Below are 22,976 nucleotides of genomic sequence, written 5' to 3'. Positions count from 1 at the left end.
TTTTTCTCTTTAAAATGTATTACTATATCTTTATTTTTAATTGTGATAAAAAAAACACATAATGTAAAACTTACCATCTTAGCCATTTTTAAATGTACAGTGCAGTGGCATTAAGTACATTGACAGGATTCTGCAGCCATCACCTCCATCCGTCTCCAGGACTTTTTCATCTTGCTAAACGCAAACTATGTACCCATTAAACAGTAACTCCCTCCCTTCTCTCAACCTACACCGTTCAACTCTCTGTCCCTGTGAATCTGCTTGCTCTAGGTACTCCATACCAGTGGCGTCATACAGTATTTACCCTTTTGTGTCTGGCTTCTTTCACTCAGCATAATGTCCTTAAGCCTCTTTCACGTGGTACGTATCAGAATCACCTTTTTTTTCTTTCTTTTTAAATTTTATTTTATTTTATTTTGGCCACACTGCACGGCTTGTGGGATCTTAGTTACCTGACCAGGGATTGAACCCGGGCCCTCGGCAGGGAGCGCGGAGTCCTAACCGCAGGACCACCAGGGAATTCCCAGAATTCCCTTTTAAAAAATATTTATTTATTTATGGCTGCGTTGGGTCTTTGTTGCTGTGCGCGAGGGCTGCTGTTTGTTGCAGTGTGCGGGCTTCTCTTTGCGGTGGCTTCTCTTGTTGCAGAGCACGGGCTCTAGGCGCGCGGGCTTCAGTAATTGTGGCACGTGGGCTCTAGAGTGCAGGCTTAGTAGTTGTGGCGCACGGGCTGAGTTGCTCCGCGGCATGTGGGATCTTCCCGGACCAGGGCTCGAACCCGTGTCCCCTGCATTGGCAGGCAGATTCTTAACCCCTGCGCCACCAGGGAAGTCCCCGGAATTACCCTTTTTAATGCCGAATAATATTCCATTGTATGCCGCATTTTGTTGATCCTTTCATCCATCCAAGGACGTTGGTGAACATGGGTGTCCAAATATCTCTTCAAGTCCCTGCTTTCAATTCTTTTGGATAATATATTCAGAAGTAGAATAGCTGCATCACATGGTAATTCTATTTTAATTTTTTGAGGAACCGCCATACTGTTTTCCATAGCTGTTGTACCATAAAATATTTAGTTGTTCCTCAAAAGTCAGTTTTTGATGACTGTCTGGTAGTAGTCTTATCAGATGGCTGTGTGTGATGGCTATTTCTTTTTGGTTGCAGTATTTAAAGTAAATTACAGGTGTTTCAACCTTTTATCCTAGATTCTTCAGCATGCATCTCATTAAAAAAGGACTTTTTTTACATAATTACTGTACCATTATCACACCTGGCAATATTTACATGAATTCCTCATTATCACCTAATACCCAGTTCGTATTCTATTTCACCATCTATCTCAAAGTGTTGTTTTACAGTTGGTTTGCCCCAACCTGGATTTGGGCAAGGTCCCCTCATGGCATTTGGTGGTTATGTCTTTGAAGTCCCCCCACCTCCACTCTACCTTTTTTAAAGCTGTAATTTACTCAAGGAGACTGAATGTTTTTAAAGTGTGTTTATTGCCTTATTAATGTCCTTTGCTCATTTTTATACTGAAATGTGCATTTTTCTCTTTTGGTTTTGAGAGAGCTCTTTATATGTTAAGGCTGTTATTCTTTGTCTTGTAATTTGTGTTTTCCCAGTTTTTCATTTGCATTTTAATTTATCAGGCTTTTTTTTTTTTTCCTTTTTCCATACAGATGTTTTAAACTTTCTGTAGTCAAGTCTGTTACCTTTTATAGTTTCAGCCTTTTCTTTTACGTTTTGGAAGGCTTTCCTTTATTCTGAGATCAGGTAAATGATCACCTCTATTTTCCCCTAGTTCACTGTGATTTTATTTTTTTAATTTAATTCTTCATCCAAATGAATTTATTTTTGTGTACAGTGTGAGTAGGGATCTAATTTAATTTTTCGTGAATAGTTAACCGATTACTTTAGCACTACTTATTAAATAACCTATCTATATCCCCAGTGATCTGAGTTGCTACCTTAAGCATATATTAAAAACATATGTATATTTGTGCCTGTTTGGGGACTTTCCATTCATTGTTGTTTTTTATCAGCCTTTTCAAATCACTCTGTCTTAGCTAGTATAACATTTTGTTATGTTTTTAATATCTGACAGTTCAAGTTTCTCTTCTTTTCAAAACCTTCCTGCCTCTTTTCTTTACATGGATGACACCATCACATGAATTTTAAATTATTTTGTCAGGTTCTCCCCTCTTCCTATTCTCCTACCCCTAATCCCTTGAGATTTTTGTTGGAATCTATCATATGTAAAGTTTCTTTATGGAGAATTTTCATACCAGGAACATGGAATGTCTCTAAATTCACTCAAATCATTTTGAAGTTATCTTCAGATAGATTCTTTTAGTTTTTAAAGAAGCTTTGATATTATTTTCAGTGGGATCTTTTTCTATTATGTCTTCTAACTTAGTGTTGTTGGTATATGACTATTAGTTTCTGTATTTTCTTTTATATAATCAGTCACTTGCTGAATTCTTAGTATAGGTTTTCAGCAGTTTCTTTTGGATTTTCTTGGTAGACCTTTATGTGGTTTCTAAGATCGATAATTTTGATCATCTTAGGAGATAATTTTACTTCTTTTTCTTTGTTAGTTGCTTTGTATACAACTTCCTGTTTTAGTGGTGATGGAGTGGGCATTCTCCCCTAATAACCAAGCTTATAGTGACTTCTTTAGGTGTCAGGCTGGGTATTAGTTGGTAACCTGTCTTCTTGATTTACTAATCATTGTTGTCTTTTTAAAAAAATCAGGATAAGGGTTGAATTTTGAGCAAATAGCTTTTATTTTATCTTTAAAAAAATATTTATTTATTTATTTATTTGGCTGCGTTGGGTCTTAGTTGTGGCACGCGAGATCTTTTAGTTGCAGCATGCAGCAAATAGCTTTTAAGCAACCATTGGGATAATTATATGATGTTTCTCCTTTCAATGTATTATATTAATTTCCTTGTAGTAACAACCTTAGAATTTCTAGAATATACCTAATTGCTCATGGTAGATTATTCCTGGAAAATTTTTTTAGAATTACTTGTTCATATTTTATTTGGGGGTTTTCCATCTAATTCATAAGTGACATTTGTTTGTAGTTTTGTACTATTTTTGTCAGCTTTGGAATCAAGGCTAGGCTAATTTTATAAAGTAAATTGAAGTGCTTTCCAACTTCAGGAATAGACTCTATAACATGGGAATTATCTGTTCCATGAGTGCAGGAAAGAGCTCACGCATAAAACCAACTAGGTCTGGCAGCTTTCTCTGAAATAATTCTTTGATGACTTTTTCAGTTTTTTCCCCATAATGATTGGTTTGTTCAGCTTTTCTGATTTATCTTGTGTCAATTTTGTTAATTCATATTTTCTGAGAAAACTGTTTCATGAGATATTCAAATTATTAATATAAAGATTTGAGATAACATTCTCATTTTTTAAAATGTTTTTAATTTTTCTCACTTAAAAATGTTGGTATTTGTGTGTCTTTTCCCCATTTTTTTTTCTTTTTTTTTAAAGAATTTTTTTTTTTTAATTATTTATTTTATTTATTTATGGCTGTGCTGGATCTTCGTTTCTGTGCGAGGGCTTTCTCTAGTTGCGGCAAGTGGGGGCCACTCTTCATCGCGGTGCACGGGCCTCTCACTATCGCGGCCTCTCTTGTTGTGGAGCACAGGCTCCAGACGCGCAGGCTCAGTAGTTGTGGCTCACGGGTCTAGTTGCTCGGCGGCACGTGGGATCTTCCCAGACCAGGGCTCGAACCCGTGTCCCCTGCATTGGCAGGCAAATTCTCAACCACTGCGCCACCAGGGAAGCCCTAAAAACCTTTTTATTAGGGGAATTTTCAAACATAATCCCCATCCCCCAGTAGTCACCAGCATGTTTCATCTGTACCCGCCCACTGGATGATCTTCATTTCTTTCTAGCTTGGTAGCAGATAGGAGCTGAGACCCACTTTTCTCTTGTAGCTCTCCTCTCTAGTAGCTGGACTCATCAACACTGCAGATCTTGGCACTGCCAGATTGTGCTGCTTTCAAGGAGGGAAATATGGCTTGAAGTAGATTAAAAAAAAAAAATCCAAACTTCTTTATTTTAAAATAATTTCAAATTCAGAGACAAGTTAAAAGGCTAGGACAAAGAACTCCCCTATACTCTTCATCCATGTGGTGATATTTTGATGCATTTGCCTTAACATCGTCTGTATGTCTGTATATGCATGTATGGTGATTTGCCGAATCATTTTAAATTATAAATCTTATACGTCTTTATCCCTGAATATTTAAATGTGTATTTCCTAAGAAGGATATTTTCTTGCCTAACCACTATAAAGAACCTAATCAAGAAATCTAACATTTTTACAGTATTGTTATATAATTCGTATTTTCTAATTGTTGCAAAAATGCACTTCAGGTGATTTCCAGGATCCCATGCAAGATTGTGCATTACATTTGGTTGTCCTTAAATCTGGGGTCAGTTCCTCAGCCTATTTTTGTCTTTGATGACACTGTCATTGTTAAAGAGTTCAGGCTGTCTTTTTGTAGAATCTCCTCAGTTTGGATTCAGAGTACTACACATTTTTGGCAGGAGCATTCCAGAAGCGATGTTGCGTCCTTCTCAGTGTGTCAGATCAGGGGGCACACAACTCAGCTTGTTTCATTATTGATGATGTGAACTTTGACCCTTGGGCTAGGGTTGTGTTTGCCAGGTTTTCCACTGTAAAATGACTATTTTCTCTTTATAACTAAGAAGTTTTTTATGGGGAGATACCATACTTTGAGACTATGTAAATATCTGTTCCTCATCACATCTTCACCTACTAGTTTTGCATTCATTAATGATTTTTGTCTGAATCAGTTAATATTCTGATGGTCGCAAAATTGTTTTTCCAATTTAGTCATTCCTTCTACATTTATTAGTTGGCATACTGCTGCAAGGAAGAGCTTTTCTTTTTCCTTTATGTAGGTATGTATTATCAGTCTCAACTCATGGATTCTTATTTTATGCATGGGTTATAATTTATTACTGCCATTATTTTGATGCTCAAATTATCCCTGGTTTGGCCAGTGGATGCCTCTTCAAGCTTGCTCCTGTATCCTTTTGACATGTCCCCATCATATATTTTTTTCCAAACATCATCCAACATAGATAGAATTTACTATGTGATAAAGGTGGCATTTAAAATCAGTAAAGAAAGGTGAACAAATTGGGACCATTGGTTAACCCAGTGGTTTTCAAAGTGTGGTGTCCAGATCAGCAGCATAGGCGTCACCTGGAAACATATTAGAAACATAAATTCTCAGGCCCTCCCCCAGTCCTACAGAATCAGAAAACCTGCGGATGGGGCCCAGCAATGTGTGTTTTGACAAATGCCCCAGGGCATTCTGATGCCGGTTCAAGTCTTAGAACCACTGAGTTACCACTTGGGAAAAAATACAGTTAGATACCTTCCTTACACTAACGCTTGTGCTGGTTTTCTTTCTTTAGTTTTTAAATGTTTAACCCTTTAATCAATCTGGAGTTTTTTTTGGTGTATGGTGTAGGCCAAGGATCTAGTTGTATTTTTTCCTTATGGGTTTTACGGTGTCACTGTTTTCACTAGAGGGAGTGCCAGTATCAGGTTGGACATACCGCTTCTTACTGCTTTTTTTTTTTTTTTAATTTTTATTTTTTTGGCTGCGTTGGGTCTTAGTTGCCGCATGCGGGATCTTCGTTGAGGCACGCAAGATCTTTCGTTGTGGCGCACTGTCTCTTCATTGCCGCACTCGGGCTTCCCTCTAGTTGTGGCGCGCGGGGGTCTAGAACGTGTGGGCTCTGCAGTTTGTGGCACGCGGGCTCTCTTGTTGAGGTGCGCGAGCTCTGGCGTGCAGGCTTAGTTGCCCCGCGGAATGTGGGATCTTAGTTCCCCAACCAGGGATTGAACCTGTGTCCCCTGCATTGGAAGGCGGATTCTTTACCACTGGACCACCAGGGAAGTCCCCTCACTGCTCTTTTTCTTCAAAACTTTCTTGGCTCTTGAGCCTTCATTTTTCTTGAAAGACTTTATGTATACACACACACACATAAATATCTATTCTGTGTCTGTATATTCAAGGTGATGAGTTTATGCTGAAATCTCCAATTCTAATTCAACCCCACAGAGTTCTTCCTAACTTTCCTCCTTTCCACACGAGAACCCTGGCTCTCACCGTCATCCACATATTTACTCATTTCTATACGCACAGGAGGCGGTTAGAGAATTGCTGTACTCAGACCACTGTGAAAAATGAAGTACCTTCGAAAAGCTTTTTGCTTATGCTCTTCGTTTTCTATGCGTGTCTGTTTTCTTTCCCCATGTGTGTCTCCCGGATATAAAAAAAAAAAAAAAATGAGAGAGGGAGAAAAAGCAAACAGCTCCCTATTTATTTAAAAATCTTATAAGCAGAGGGTTGTTACTGCACTTTATGTTCCAAGAACAGATAGGCCAGTCACGAGGGCTGCACCACCTCCCTCCCTCTTCCATGAGGATGGAGTGTTCTGGTGGGTGGGCCATGCATCTCAAGGAGGCAGGCCTGACAGACAGTGCATGCATTTATTTTAAAGTAAACACCACACTGTTTTTCCAGTTTTTCAACTGAAAGAGAAATAAACCACTCTTCCTTGGAACCTGAGTCAGAGGGAGAAGAGAGAAAATTTTTAAAAATTGCTCCTAAGTTAAAAACAATTTTAAGTTTAAGTTTGAGAAATTATTCACTGTTTCTTCAGATGAGGAGGAGGCGGGCAAGAGACAAAAGTGAAAGGAAGGATGTGACAGTCCTGTAAGCTGGTAGGGAGCTATTATTTAGGGCATAGCTACAAACTCCAGTGCCTTGATTAGGCCTGATGGGAGAATGGCCAAACCAGTTCTGCATAGCCAAGTAGTTACTTTTATGAACCTGGTAAACCACTAAGACCTAGTTATTTCAGTCTCATGGAATACTCAGAAGATTTCTGAGAAATTCTCTCTTGCTCCCCAAATTGAAAATAGTATAATTGTATCTCTGGGATGCGCCCCCCCCCACCCCCCATACCACAATCCGCAGATGCTCAAGTCCCTTATATAAAATAGCATAGTATTTGCATATTACCTATGTACATACCCCCGTATACTTTAAATTATCTCTAGATTACCTATAATACCCAATACAATGTAAGTGCTTTGTAAATAGTTGCTGGAGCACAGCAAGTTCAAAGTTTGCTTTTGGGAATTTTCTGGAATTTTTTTTTCCTGAATATTTTTGATCCACACTTGGTTGTATCTGAGAATATGGAGCATGTGGATATGTGGCGGGGGAGGCTGACTATTAATATTTTTTCTGATAATAAAAGCAACGTATGCTCCTAAAACTGAAAATGTTACTGTTATTTTTCTGATTATTATTGTTGTTTTATGCTTATTGAAAAAAAAGACAAAGAACATTGGAAGTGCTAAGTATGTACCAGGCATTATTCTGAATTCTTGATCTCTATCTATCTATCTATCTATCTATCTATGTCTATATCTATTCTTTCCATTTAATCCTCCTGCATACCCATAATGTAGGTTGTACTGCCATCCCCTTTGATGAGGAAATAGGCAGATGTTATGTAACTTGCCCAAGATCACATAGTAGGTGGTGGCAAGTTGGGATTTAACCCAGGCCTTTTGGTCTCAGGGCCTTTGCCTGCATCCTCTGCATATACTGCCTTCCAAAGAAGGAGAAGGTTAAAAATCACTGGAAATTCTTCTTTTTCCCCCCACAAAGCTAGCAAATCTTGTTCTGTTATTATGAACTCCAATGAATGTATGCATTTTTTAAAGACAGTTTTTTAGAGCAATTTTAGGGTTCACAGCAAAATTGAGAAGGTACATGGAAATTTTTTTATTCAGAGCTAACCCGGTTAATATTTTGTTATATATCAACTCAGCTTTTTGGGGGTATGTCAATCATATATATATTATATATATATATTATATATATATATTATATATTATATATATATATATATATAATATATATATATATATATATAATATATATATGTATGTGTGAGTGTCTAACTTTTTCCCCAAACTGGGAACTCACTCTACATATTGCTTTATAACTTGCTTTTTTTCCACCCAGTTTTTCTACCTCAATGAAACTAGATCCTTTTAATGGCTACAACAGCATTTTTTTGGTATGAATGCACCATAGTTTAACAGATCTTTTATTGTTGGCCGTTTCTGCGTCTTTACTACTACAAGCAAGACTTTTCAGTAAATTCTTGAAATGATATCTTTGTTCTCCTGTCCTTTTTTTCCCTTAGGGTAGTAAATTCCTAGGCATGCATTGCTGGGTCAAAAGGCAGGCACGCTGCAAGTTTTGTGATATCCGTGGCCTGGGTCTGCTGCAAAGACTGGACCCGTTCACACAACCCACCGTGTGTGTGCACGTGTACTTGTTTCCCTTACCCCCAGTGGCGCTGGGCATTGCTAGTCTTTTAACCTCTGCCAGTCTGTTCGGCCGCGACAGTGATTTCTCTTTGTTATTTTAATTTGCATCTCTTTTCTTTTCTCCTCTCCCTTTCCTTCTTGAGGAACTCCTGGGTAACCTTTTGTCCTTGCTGCCTTGCTGCAAATGCTGTACCAGGTCTCCGGTCACCTCCGTGTGACTCCATCCAGGGTCAGTTCTCATTTCCAACTCACTTGCCTTGCAGACTGGATACAAGGAATCCATCCCTCCTCCTTGACCTAGTCTTTTCACTTGGTTTTCAGGACACCACGCCCGGCTGGTGTTCTATCTTTCCAGTCACTCTTTTCCAGTCTCCTTTGCTGGTTTTCTCCTCGCTGGTCCAGAAGCATTGGGATACCCCAAGTTGGCTTAGTCCTGCATCCACTTGTTAATTTATACCTCTTCCTTTCACGATCTCATCCAGCCTCACGGCTTTAAATTTGGTCCGTTCACCTATGACTTGCACCCTGGGCCTTTCTCCAGGCAACCTGAGACCGTGTTTCTAGATGTCTAATCAGCATCCTGGAATTAACATGTTAAAAGCTGAGCTATCAGCTTTCCATCTCAGGCATCTCAGGAGATGGAGATTTGGTGTTGCTCAGGCTGAAAACCTGGGTGTCCTCCTTGACGCCACTCTTTCTGTTACAACACACGCTCGGTCCATCAACATGTCCTGCCCTCATTACCTTCAAGATACCTTCGAGGAACTGACTGTTTCTCACCCTGACAGCTGCCGTCACCCATGTCCACCTCACCACCACTTCTCGACTCAGGAGGCAAAGGCCTCCTAACTGGTCTCCCGGCATCATCTGCCTTTGTCTCCCTACACTTCATTTTTGAGCCCAGCAGCCAGAATGATCCAACCCATAAGTCAAATCACATCACTCCTCCAGTGGTTGCCTTTCTCACTAAAGGTAAAAACTGAAGTCCTTCCCAAACGGCCGAAAAAGCCTTCCCTGATCTTTCTGTCACCTCTCTGTTACCCCATCTCAATCATTCCACCCTCACCAAACCGCCTTCTGCCCACAGGCCTGTGTGCTCTTCCTCCAGCCCACGGCCGCTCTTGCCTCAGGGCCTTTGCACCGCCCTGACCTTCTTCCCAAAATATTTCCTCCTTGTGTGTCCTCCTGCCTTTCTCCCTCACCTGCTTCCAGCCCACTCAGATGTCACCTCAGTGAGGGCTTCCCTGATCAATTCAGTGATTGTTTTTTTTTAAATTTTACCAAGGTGTGCAACATCACCGTGAACTTTCCCACCACCTCAGTAAGATCCCTCCTGCTCACTTAGCTCCTGTTGCCACCCCCAGCCCCTGGCAACCACTAAGCTGCTTCCTGTCTCTGTAGATTTGCCTTTTCTGGACACTTTATACAAATGGAATCATACATGTGGCCCTGACCAAACCACCTTAATTTCAGTTCCTCCCTGCACAACATTCCCTATTCCTTTCCCTGCTTTATTTTCTTTTTAGCAGTATCCCCATATAGTATATATATATTTTGTTTATTTATCTGACTTATAGGCCTCTACAACTAGAATGTGAGCTCCATGGGGGCAGGCATTGTTTGGTTTTTGTTAACTCTTGTACATCTCCTCACTCCTGTGCCCAGAACACAAAGAAGATACTAATAATATAATATAATATAATATAATATAATATAATATAATATAACATATAGCATAACATAATATATTATACAATGTGATGTAATAATATGATATTAGTATATATATAATATACATATTTAATTCGATTAGTGAGGATGAACATCTTTTTATGTGACTGTGGTTTTTGTGGCCAGTGTCGTGGCTGACCGCTGAGGCAGAGGTAGGACCAGGGTAGTGCTGGGTGCCCTCTCTGGGGAGGCATCAGGCAGAATCCGTCCCCAGCCTCCAAATGCAAGCCTTTGTTTCATTTTACCTCCATCCAGTTGCAGTTGTATCAGTGACTACTGTTTCCTTGATTGGCACCAGATGCCAGGCATTGGGATTTAAAACCATCTTTAATAGTCTCTGAAAAGCTCCCTGTGTGTTGCTTTCCATCATTGTGCACCTCAGGCAGATACGGCCAAGCCAGAACCTCAAGGAATTTCTGAAGAAGCCAACAGCCACCCCCTCCCCCGACCCCAGACCCCCAGCTTCTCAAAGTTACAGCTGGTCCCAGCTCGCGGCTTTGGTGTCAGTGGAGAGCTGGTCGAAAGAAAAGGTCCTTTTAGCCAGCAGTCTCGAAAGTAAACACACAGGCCCCTGCAACGCAGGGTAAAACAGACCTGCTCTCTGTGTCACCGGCTGAGAGGCTGCCTTGTGAAACCTCACCTGAAAAAAGAAGAAAAGCTTTCTGTCAGGAAAGCCATCCCCTGTACGTGACTGCCTCAGTGTGGCCTGGGGTTTAAGGCCGCCTCCAGAGTGTTCTGTAAACTTACTGGCTTTGGAGGGCCGTCAGCCTCGTGGGAATGCCTATTTGAACAAAGAGTGATTCCACCCCTCAAAACACGAACGCCGGCTGAGGCTGTCCCCCTTTTTCTTTTTCTAATGGTATATTGAAAACTTTTGCATTTTAATCCATAGTATTTGATCCGACAGTTTTCCCCTCTTTTCTTTCTTTCTTTCTTTTTTTTTTCTTTTTAGACTTATGAATTTGTCAGTGTTGGATCAGGGTTTTGTGTGACAGGAAATGTCCTTCTTTTCTATCGGGCATTTTCTTAGGGTTGTGAGAGGGGCCTGCGGTGGGGTCGGGGGTGGGGGCAGGGTGGGTGTGAAGTTTATTTACCAGCATTTGCACAGTAAATCCCTTTGAGCACTGGGCTAGATGCCGGAGATGCAGCCGTGAACTAAGGCAGACAGTCTCGGAATTTAGGATCTAGAGAGGAAAGCGGACAGACGTTGGACAGATAACTGGTGCAGACTGTTCCAGTTGTGACAGATACGATGGAGGAAAGTGCAGGGTGCTCTGGGAGTATATCATTCAGGACTTAACCTAGACTGGGGTCAGGGGGTGTCAAGGAAGGCTTCCCCGAGGAAGTGACACCAGGACTGCAGAAGGATGACAAGCGATTGTCCAGGCCAACAAGGAGAAAAGCATTCCAGGCTGAAGGAAGCTTGGAGGCAGGAAAAAGCTTAGTTCAGTCAAGTTACACAGAGAAGGCCCCCGGGACCGGCCAGGCCTGGGCAGACAGCTGCTCAAGATTATGACCAAAAACGGCAGGGAGGAGGCGCCCAAGCAGCACTGTCCGGTAGAAATGTGATGTGAGCCACAGACACAATTTAAAGTTTTCTAGTAGCCACATTAGAGAAAGTAAAAACAGAAATAAACGGGAAATTCGTTTTAGTGATCTATTTTCTTTAGTCCAATATATACCAAATGTTATCATTTTAACATATGAGATCTGGTGTGTCATTTACACTCCCAGCACATCTCAGTCTGGAGATAGGAAAATGAGACTGTTGCCTGGATATGAGCAGTTTCCTTCCGCTTGCCAGAAAAAAAACCAACCCTGAAGCATTGCATGTGATGACGGGGCCTCTTCCTTGTGCCAGTTCCCTGAGACTGGCTCCCGCCTGCCTGCCCGTCCAGTCTCCCAGGTTCTTCAGGGGAGACACCGCGGCTGCTGGGGTCATACGAAGATCAGACCTCGTTTTAGCTCATCGGAGTACATGATTTCCTCTTTTCCTTCGGTCTTCTGGGATTCTAGGAGCATTTTTCTTAGAGCAGGAGACCTACTCTTGTAGGAGAGTGGTGAGTTGGGAGGGAAAGTGATCCTGGATCAGAGTAAGAGTGCCACAGTTACACGCGTGGTGCGGTCAGTGCCACGGTCAGGTACAGAGCGGAGATTTTCACCTTGGCGTCAGGCCCGGCCTGGGGGATGCTGTTTATTATGTACAGGACAGCAAGGCACACCGTTCTCAGAATATGATGTCTGTGTCTTCCCTCCCTCCCGCTCTTAATTAACTGATTCATGTTTATTTCTATGTGTATTACATGAATTCATTCTTTTGGAGCCGGGGACATTGTGGTAAAGGCTGAATTCCCTTAGAACGTGCTGCTCCCTCAATCCTAAAACCCTCCTCAACAGATAGATTGCTTCTGGATATATTTTTAAAGATTCTTAGGATACTTTACAAGTCAAAGGGCACAACTTGTGGGCCCAGGGTGAATTCACTTTTGCATGTGTAGTTTATACGTGTGTTTTTGTGCTGGTGTTTGCAAGTCTGATGACTTCATACAAAGTTGACGACAGTGACCTATGTCATGGGGAAACGGTTTGGAATGTATGTGCTCACATCATATTTTGAATTTCTTTTTTTCATATTTTGAATTTCTGCTTGAATTATTTATAATAAGCATTTTGTTTAAAAAATTGTAAGTTAATGTTATTTATTGTGGAGCAAATATTATATAGCATAAATGGGGAAATTTTTAAACTTTTTATTATAGAAAGTTTCAAAGATAAATAAAAGTAGAGAGAATCATATAATGACTGAATCATCCTGTATCCATTACCCACTTTGAACAATGAGGACCACGTGTCCAGTTGTCTTTCATCTCTAGCCCCCACTTTTTGGGGATGTATTTGAAAGCAAATCTTAGGTATCATGTCATTTCACTTGTAAACACTTCTGTATACATGTGTAACTGAATTTGGAAATTGAGAAAAAATACATATTCACTGTGCAGATAATGGAAATTTAAAAAGTGAAACCTTTATTTCATAATCTGACTCTTCAAACACAACTTATTTTCTCTGCTTCATTTATTTCTTTGCCCCTTTACATACTTATTTTTACAGGGTTTTAATAATAGGGTGCTTTTTATAACTTCATGTTCTTGTTTTTTTTAGAATTAACATTGTAGTGTAAATGATATTCCACGTTGTTCACTCTTCATAATCATTAATCCAAATCTTAATTGTGGCATAATATTTCACTCATTTGAAATTTGTAATTTTTCAAAAGCCATTTTTTAAAAGGGGGAATTTTTTTTTATTGCGAAGTGATTACCACAATAAGTTTAGTTAACCTTCATCATCTCAGATAGATACAAAAAGAATAAAGGAAAAAAATGTTTTTTTTTCTTCTGATGAGAACTTTTAGGATTTCCTGTCTTTGCATCTTTCCAGTAGATCATACAGCAGTGTTAACTGTAGTCACCACGCTGCCCATCACAGCCTTGGTCCTTATTTATCTTACAACTGGAAGTTTGTGCTTTTTGACTACCTTCATCCAATTCCTCCACTCTGCTGATTTGTTTAAAAGCAGAACCTTAACCATGAAAGCGCTCTTCTAGCTGGGCTCCTGGATTTCGCTATTCCGAGACCTATTCCGAGACCGTTGAAAAGGAGGTTTGTTCATTGAAAGCCTTTCTCTGCTGTGTTTACAAACACGTCCTCAATTCTGTGCAACGGGGAGAGGTGGTATAGTCACCGAGGTTCCCTGAGGGCGCAGAGAATGGATAAGCTGCTCAGATGGGCCTAGTCTAGGAATCCTCTGAATTAATGGGTGATGAGGACCACCCCCGCCTTGGGATAGAGGAGCTCTAATGACAAGGCCGCAGTAATTAATGTGAACTGACAGTTTATCCTAAAGATGCAACTTTCCCAGATCTGTATTTATTTCCTCTAAATCACTTTAAAAATAGGCTATAGCTTTACAGACAGTGAGTTTCACCAAGACAGATGAGGCTTTTTTTCGTTTCCTATGTGAAGGGGACCCTCACTTGATTCAAGAGGGACTCTTTGTCTATAATGTACCTTATTAGATAGATGACTCAGGTGAATAGCCAGTTCTGAAGTGTCTATGTCAGTGCATTTTTTTTTTTTTTTTGTAAATGAAGAAAAGCATGTGTAGCTGCAGGGGTTTGGACTGTAGAACACTGGGACCCTGAATCAAGAGAAATAAGGACGATCATGACTGACGAATCTGTCATGTACTGACACGAGGATGCATGTGCCTAATCTCTCCTCCATCATTCTTGTGGTTGGAGGCAAGCCGTCCCTCTTCCTCCCACGTGAAGGGCAGACTCTCCATCCATGCTTTGGCGCCCACCCTTTCCTGCCTTCTCAGGACTCCTTTCTGACTTTCCTCCTGCCTCTCTGACTGGTCTTCTTCCCCAACCTGCTTCACCCCGCAACGTGCTAGCTCTTTGCCTCAAACTTCAGATCACAGTTGAGCTTTCAGTTCCTCAGGAAACTTTTCCTGATGCTCTGACCAGGCCAAATGTCCAGCACTGATGGGACCATAAGGTCTCTTGCATGAAATCTGTTTCACAGTTGCAACTTTACATTTCTTTGTGACATTATTTAGTTACTTCTGTTTCTCCCACTGACTTGTGGGGTTCCTAAAAGCAGAGACTATGTCTATTTTCCTTCTTCATTATAACCCATCTTCTAGCACAGTGTCAGGCACATAAGGGATGCCCAGAAAATGCTTCTTGAATGAATGCACAAGAAAAAAAGGAGAAAAATAAAAGTTTACAAACTGGCTTTGTAAAATGAAGCTCTTTTCATTTTTAGAGGAGTTAATGCAACCCTCAGTCAAACAAGACTTTAAACTTTTATTTATTTATTTATTTTTGGCTGTGTTGGGTCTTTGTTGCTGCACCCGAGCTTTCTCTAGTTGTGGCGAGCGGGGGCTACTCTTCGTTGTGGTGTGTGGCTTCTCATTGCGGTGGCTTCTCTTGTTGCGGAGCACAGGCTCTAGGCGCGCGGGCTTCAGTAGTTGCAGTGCCCGGGCTCAGTAGTAGTGGCACGCGGGCTCTAGAGCATAGACTCAGTAGTTGTGGCGCATGGGCTTAGTTGCTCCGCGGCATGTGGTATCTTCCCGGACCAGGGCTTGAACCCGTGTCCCCTGCTTTGGCAGGCGGATTCTTAACCACTGCACCACCAGGGAAGCCCCAGCCAAGACTTTAATTTGGAGTTGATTCCCAGCAGCAGCCTACAGAAGAAGCTTCAAGGCCAAGGTAGACGCTTCCTTACACCATGTGTTCTGGGAAGACTCTGCCAAGGCTTGAGTGATGGGGGCCGAGGGAAGGTGGGTGAAGCAGAGTCAACCTTGGTACCCCAACAAGAATTCCAGTGTCTACAACCTGCTTCTAGCTTGGTAGAAGAGGCTTTCTCTTGTTAGGCTCTGGCTAAGGTTGGAAGCCAAAGAGACATCGTAACAGTAAATCCTGGAAGCCTGTGGCTTTCTTAACTAAGAAGGGAACGTGAAAGAGTGTTCTCTTTAAACCTGGGGTAGCCTCCAGCCTGTGTGTGTCTGCGTTAACGGGGAGCCAGGGAAGGGAAAGGAGACTGTTTACTCTCTGCCCTTCTGGAATTTCCTCCGGTTCCATTCCTCTGTGCACCAGTGTTTCACAGCTACGTGTAGAATGAACACTGACCTGTTAATGAATGCCCTGTTTATTTTCACTTTCTTTTGATGGGCCTATGGGATTGAGGGCAGAAGGAGGCCGGAAGAAGGAGGTTTGTTTGTTCCACTGAACAGCTCTGTTAAGGCCAAATCAATCACATCTTCCTCGGGCTTCTGAGACTTTTGGCCCGAGAGCACTTGGTCTCCCTTAAAAGTATCCTACTTTGTGTCCTGTTTTGTTTTTCTCAAATTTCCAGGTAAATCCTTACATTTGTATTCTGAGTTAGGAAGAAAATTTTTTTTTCTCTTAAAAGATATAAGCGTATACATGCACATACATTTTGGTGGTGTGAGAGCAGGGAAGGACAGTGATGACAGAAGATTCTAAAGCAGAAAGTTCCTTCATACACTGCAGTGAAACTGTCCAGGCAGGGCTTCTGGACTTAACTGAATTGCATTATAGGGGCACAGTTTGGCAGTTCTGGTTTATGTAGTTTTTTTCTTCTGTCGGAATGAGGAAGGCAGCTTCCATGCCCTATTTATCTATACTTATTGGTACCATATGCAAACAACATATTAAAAAGTCCACGTCAGGAAAGGGAAAAAGTAAGTCTTAGAAAAATATTACTCATCCCTGTTGCACGTAACAACTCTTCCCAATAGGAAATTATTAACTGAAGCCACTTGCACATCTGAAGCTTTGAAGTAAGGGAAAATAACCGTCGGAGCTACTCCCTAAGCAGCTGGATTGTATATTTTCTACCTTTTCATATTTCAAAATGTGTATGTAACATTGAATTTGTGTAAGTTTTTTAGTTTACAGTCACTGCTTGTTCTTTAGGTATGCTGGCTTGAAAAAGAAAAGCTATTATGGAAAATGTCAAAATACACAAAAGTAGAAAGAATAGTCCATGAACCCCTATGTGCCCATCACTCAGATCCACAGCGGGCTACAGGTGGCCATTCCCACCCCATCCTCCATAGGGTTATTTTGACATAAATCTCAGACACGTTTCATTTACAAATATTTCAGTATGGATCTCTTAAAGATAAGGGCTCTTAAAAACCATAAGCATGATACCAGCTTCATACCTGAGAAGCTTAATGGTAATTATTTAATCTCATCAAATATTCAGAGAGTTTTTAACGTTTCCCCAGCTGTCTTCAAAATTATTTTCCCCCCACCATTGGTTTGTTTGAATCAGGATCCAAACAGGATTGATAAGTCTCTTAAGTCCCTCCCCCTCCCCCTGCAACCAGGGATGGAACCCGGGCCCTTGGCGGTGAAAGCTCGGAATCCTAACCACTGGACTGCCAGGGAATTTCTTCTTAAGTCTCTTTTTACCAATATGTTCTCCTTCCTCTTTTTATCTCTTACAATTCATTGTTGAAGAAACTGGACAGTTTGTCCTGTAGTTTCCCACATATTGGGTTTTGCTGTTTGTGTCCCTGAAATGTGTTTTAACATGTTCCTCTGTCCCTCTGTGTTTCTTGTAATCTCATACCTGTTGAGATCTAGATCTAGAGACTTGATCTGATCCAGGTTCTTATCTTTTTCTTTTTAATGAGGTGGTGTGTATTTCCACGAGGAAGCACGCTATGTCTTCTTGTCTCTTCTGGTGTGCCGGCTTTTAAAGGGATCTCCTGGCACAGTCCTTGAGGATTTTCCTAATTCTTTTCCCCTAGCTTCTAATCTCCAACCCTACCGCTGTATGTTGACCTCCATAAAGTAGCGTAACAAGGTATTGGTAACCAGTGGGTACTTAGAAGAGAAGAAGGACATTTGCTGAAGTTAGCATGAGCTCAGGACTTTGGCTTTTTCGGAGGAACTAAAGTCTCTTGCCATCGGAATATTTTCATTATATACGTTCCACTTGGTCGTAATTGAATCTGACTTCCCCCAGCCATGCTCTACGTTTGTGCTTTTTGCAGCCCCTGCCTATGATTTGCCCAAAGCTTTGATTCCAAGAGCCCGGTGGGCCTGTGGGGACTGACCGGTGTGCTCGGTGGGGAGCCATGGGGCTTTCCTAACACGTGCTGGAAAGGGGGAAAAGGGCGAGTCTCCCTTCTGCTACCCTGCTCCCGGATGACACTGCCATCGCCTGGCCCAAGCCACCAGCTGCTCCCGCCTGGAATACTGCAGTGACTTCCTCCCTGGTCTTGCCTGCTTCATCTCTTGCTCCTCCTGCAGCTGGAGTGACTGTGCTGCAACAGAAGTCACGTCCCTTCCTTGCTCACGAGCCTCCAGCGGCTCCCAGTCTCCCGCCGAGTAAACGCCAGCGACCATGCCAGCGCTCCAAGGCCTTCCTTGTGAGCTTCCAGTTTCCTACCACCCTCATCTCCTGCTCCTCTCTTTCCTCATCCACTCCAGCCACACTGACCTCCCTGCCATTCCTCAGATCTGCCAGGCGTGCCCCCATCTGGGGCCTCTGTGTCTTATTCTCTCTCTGCCTAGAGTATCCTTCCTGCAGATACTTACGTGGCTCCCCTGCCTCATCCTTCTCTAAGTCTTTGCTCCGTTGTCACTTTCCTGGTGAGACTTTCTCACCACCCCAGACCCTCCTCCCACCTCTAGCGTTCTTCATCCCTTCCCCTCCTTTCATTTTTTTTTCTACTGCATTTGCCACTAACAGATTATGCAATTTACTTGAAAAACAAAAAACACTGCCTAGTGTCTGTTTGCCCCAACTAGAATATAAACACCCAGGGGCACAGCTTTTTGTCTGTTCTGTGCCTGTTGAATCTCACTGACCAGAAGAGTCTGTGCTCGCTACGCACGTGTGGACTGCATGATTACAGATGGGGCAGGGCCGGATGAGGTGGAGGGAGGTTGGTGAGCCTCCTACGCTCAACCTGGTTCTAGTTCTGGAACTTGACTTACTACACCCATGTTTTCATCAGCTTCTTGATTTTTGAGCAGTGCCTGAAAAGGCGGGGGAAGACCTGGTGCAAGAGAAAGGCCCTTTGTAGAGTTGATGGCGTTGCTGCAGTGAAACCCGAGGGCCCCAGAGGAGAGGTGGCTAATGCTGCTATTTATAGCTCAGATTCCAGTATATGTTTTCCAGCCACACTTGCTCCTTTCAGCCTCCCCTGTATGCTCAAGTCTGTCACTCAATTAGCTAATGGTTTCTTTAGTCCCATTATGCACTGTAGTGCTCCCCTGGCTCAGGTGTGTTCTTTTTGTTTTTGTTTTTTAAGAGAATAATAGAGTGTTCTATTCTCAGAGGTTTAATTCTTTAATAGCCTTGCCAATTAAAAAAAAAAAAAAAAACCCTTTCCCAATGTTTTATCATGCAATTTTCCAACATACAAAAGAGTCGAAAGAATAACACAATGAATGCCCAAATGCCCTTCACCTTCACCGAGAGCCAACACTTCTTAAGATTTTGCTGCATTTGTTTTACCTGTATGTGTGAGCCTGTGGGTGTGTGTGTGTTTTTTTTCCTGAACCATTTGAAGGTAAACTGCAGACATCATGACACGTCACTCCTGAAAACTTCAGCCTATTCTCCTACAAAACAGTTTGAGAATAAGTGCAGGTATCATTATAATATACTCTTGGATCTCCCGAGAATGAGACCATTCCTAAATACAGCCACAGTACCATTACTGAATCTAAGAAAATCAACAGTAATTTCAGACATTATTCGCTATCCAGTCTGGATGCAAATTTCTCCAATCGTCCCAAGAATGTATTTTTCAAACCAAGGTTTCGTCAAAATTCACACAAGGCATTTGGTACTTATGTTCCTTTAAATCTAAAAGAGTCTTCTTCCTGCCTGGCCCCGCTCCCCTTTTAAATTTATTTAATGACATTGACTTTTAGAGGAGTCTGTGATGGTTACCGTATGGATGTCCCATATTCTGGGTTGGTCTGATTGCTTCCTTGTGGTATCACTGAATTTATTCCTCTATCCCCTTATTTCATGTAAACTGGGAAGGAGGTTTAGAGGCTTGATTGGATTCAGGTTAAATGCTTTTGCAAGAAGACTTTAAAAGTGATGTTGTGTACTTCATCCTGTGTCATGTCAGGAAGCATGTGGGTGTTGGGTTGTCTTGTTCTTAGTGATGCTGACTTCGATCACTTGGTTACGATCGAAGTGATGCATAGAGGTCTCTCTGAACTGTTTCTCTTTTAAGTAAATAGAACAGTAGAGGGTTATGTTCTCAAAAGCTTAGTTTAAAGAGAAAAAAAAAAAAACCTCCCCCGTCACTGGCTCTTTTCGAAGGTCAGATGTGTCTCCAAGAGTTGCCAGGTAACTTCCAAGCCTATATGTATATAATGACTCTGCTGGTAATGATGAGCAGGTAAACCAGACAGAAGAGCTGAGCTGGAGCTTTGAGTTGAGACCACGGAGAGGAAAATGTGGGCTCTGCCCCTGGCTTTGTTGGAGGACCATGGCGGCGTGGCTGTTAGGAGGTTGAAATTAGCAGCGAGAGGCCTTGGGCTCTTCCAGCTTCCTGTTGAACATTATCATTCTTCCAGAAAGGAGGGGAAAGGTACCCACACTCCCTTTGTAAAGTGATGGGCTTTGAGATATCAAGAAGGGAATTAAGGAGCCCTTCTAGAATTCTCATGCCGGCATGTTCCTGAGAGTGGTGTACCGGACACCTTTAGGAAGTGTCCTAGGTACAAGACGAGAGGACCATACGTCCTTGTGATAGGTATGTGGGTGATCTTGGAAGATTTTTGCTGACCTTGGAGTTTGTTGTCGAAAGCTGAAAAGGGCTTGGAAAGGTCAGGAGAAGAGCAAGTAAACAATGAACAAATTAGATTGAGAGAAATCAGGATTTTTCAGCCTAAAAACAGGAGAGTCAACAGGGAGATAATAAAAATGACAGTTTATTGGGAACTTATCAGGTGCTGTTTAATTCATTACATGTGTTCCCTGAACAGTGTGTTCTTACTGCTCCTGTTTTGCAAGGTGGAGAGACCAGCGCTCAAGTTAAGTAATTTGTGTAGTACCGCATAGTACTAGATAGACCTGAGATTTGAATGCAGTCTGTCTGACTGGTACCCGCCCTCGACCTCTGTGCTTTCCTGCCTGCTAGGGACTTATACCCTGGATCTCGGTATGATAGAGTAGGGAGGTGCTCCTTGACTTTAGAAAACTAAATAAATAAGCATTTATTACCTCATAGTTTCGGTGAGTCAGGTTTTGGGAGCGGCTTAGCTGGGCAGTCCGGCCTGGGATCCTCCACGAGGTTGCACTCGATACATTGGCTGGGCCGCAGTCCTCTGAGAGCTAGACCAGGGCTGGAGGATCCATTTCCAAGGTGGCTCATCCGCATGGCGGGCATGTGGTGCTGCTTGAAAGGCCTCAGTTCCTTCCCTCTCTTGGACTTTTGAAGGAGCTAGTTTTCAGATTACAAGTGTTCTTTTATAGAAATATTTGGAACTCACCGAGCCCCTTAGTAAAACTGACTGAAAGCAGACTCAAAAGGATTTGGAGAGATCCATCACACGGAAGAAAGGTTAAGGGGAGGGAGAGATGCTTCAAGAGCTTGAAAACCTGAGGGAGAACTGGTTTCTACCTTATTATAGTAGATCCTTGAATTGATCGAGACTTTTTTTTTTTTTTTGCTAGGTTCTTAAAGGGCTGTGTCTGTTTCTTGGAGAGATGCAGGGCAGACTTTTTTGGTGAGGGGAGGTTGTCTCATGGAGGTAGTTATTTATACATACCCTGCCTTGTTCTAGAAAACCAGCTTATAATAATACAGTAGCAACTAAGAGAGAAAATGAAGTGGCGGTTTGATGGATAGTGTGGGTGGGGAAGGAGGTTGGAATATGTGGCACTTCCCTGGTCTGGCTTTGTAAGATGTGGGGTGGCATGGAAGGGCTGCATACTCTTTGGAAATCCTCATAAACGCTGCTCTTTCTTGGTAATTATTGAACGGCTCTGAACTGGAGGCTGTGGGTCCTCAGCAGTAACTGGATGGAGGCCATTCGGTGCGGCAGGCTTGGTGGGTGGGGTCAGGGGTGTGTGTGCAGCAGTTTCCAGCCCGCCTAGGGTTTGGTGCTTCTGCCTCGTGCCAGTTAGTTCTGTTTCTTGTTCGCCCACAGGGCTGAATTTGCCTAGTGTTCCAGGGGCTGGGTGACTCTGAGCTGCCTTCTCACCTCACTGGTGGAGCCAGGTGTTGACTAGTCTCTCCTTGTGGGACTTACCCAGGACCGTGTAACTATGGGGCTGACTTGCTTGTACTGAACTTTTGTTGTTTTAAACTTTTTTCCACCTTATTTCAAAGTGAAACATTTTCCGGATTGAAAATTAAAAAACAATTTTTAGCCCAAATAATAAGTCCCTGAAATCCTTTATCTAGAGATGACTCCTGATAACGTTTCCTTAGGGTCTCCTGACCTGTTTCGATTCTTTTTGCCACCCCTCTTCCTATGGGTGGGGGGATGCTATTTGTAAATGCTTTCTTCCTCTGTATGCTGTCAATATCTCTTATTCTTTTCTTACAGTCCTGCAGGTATAAGCAAACAAATAAATAAAGTAGAAATTACCTAGTGAACCTAACGATATAAAATGTTTAGAAAAAAATGAGCACAGCCTTCCCCACCAGCCTGATACAGCGGTGACAATTAGGCATATTCCTTCCCGTTCCTTTTTCCGTGCCACAAGACAAGTTTGAAGATGTAGAAAAAAGTTGCCAGGGAAGCCAGAGTCGGTGAAGTGGGAGCTTATAACTTACAGAATCTGAACTCGGTGTGCATTTGCTTTTGTCCATCCATGTTGCTTTTTGTGTCCAACAGTGGAGAACACACAGCTGACCCTGAACCTGCAGACAGAGAACAAAGGCGGTGTTGTCTCGGGTGGTGAGCTGACAATTTTCTTGGACGGGCCGACTGTTGATCTGGGAAGCGTGCCTAATGGCAGCGCCGTGACGGATGGTGAGTGCCGCCCTGCTCCCCAGGGCTGTGCCTGGATGGGGCAGGGCGGGGCAGGGCGGGGCAGGGCGGGGCAGAGGAGGTGCCCAGATCTTGGTTCTCTACCAGGTACCTGGGTTCGGGTACTGCACAGCCAGCCCTGACTCTTCTTAGCATTGTGGATCACAATCAGGACATGATTTTTCAAGGACTGTTTTCTGTTAAAGGACCAAAATAAATACCAAGCCTTTGTAAGCGTGTTGTTGTTTTGGTTCTAGAGCAGAGAAA

At 42.4% G+C, this 22,976-nt stretch overlaps 1 protein-coding gene across 2 annotated transcripts in view; it reads left to right on the top strand.

Moving 5' to 3' along the window:
• The window catches only part of WWP2 (WW domain containing E3 ubiquitin protein ligase 2), a 141,894-nt gene that overhangs the window by 33,168 nt on the left and 85,750 nt on the right, over positions 1–22,976 (top strand). For both annotated transcript variants that reach the window (XM_082369814.1, XM_082369813.1), the window contains exon 5: positions 22,575–22,712. In XM_082369814.1, the coding sequence (XP_082225940.1) occupies positions 22,575–22,712 (138 nt within the window). The remainder of the gene's footprint in view (positions 1–22,574; positions 22,713–22,976) is intronic.

The sequence above is a fragment of the Balaenoptera borealis genome (assembly GCF_965194805.1).
Source record: "Balaenoptera borealis genome assembly, chromosome: 19".
Lineage (NCBI taxonomy): Eukaryota > Metazoa > Chordata > Mammalia > Artiodactyla > Balaenopteridae > Balaenoptera > Balaenoptera borealis.
The sequence above is the reverse complement of the archived record's forward strand: the minus strand, read 5'-3'. Positions and strand labels throughout refer to the sequence as shown.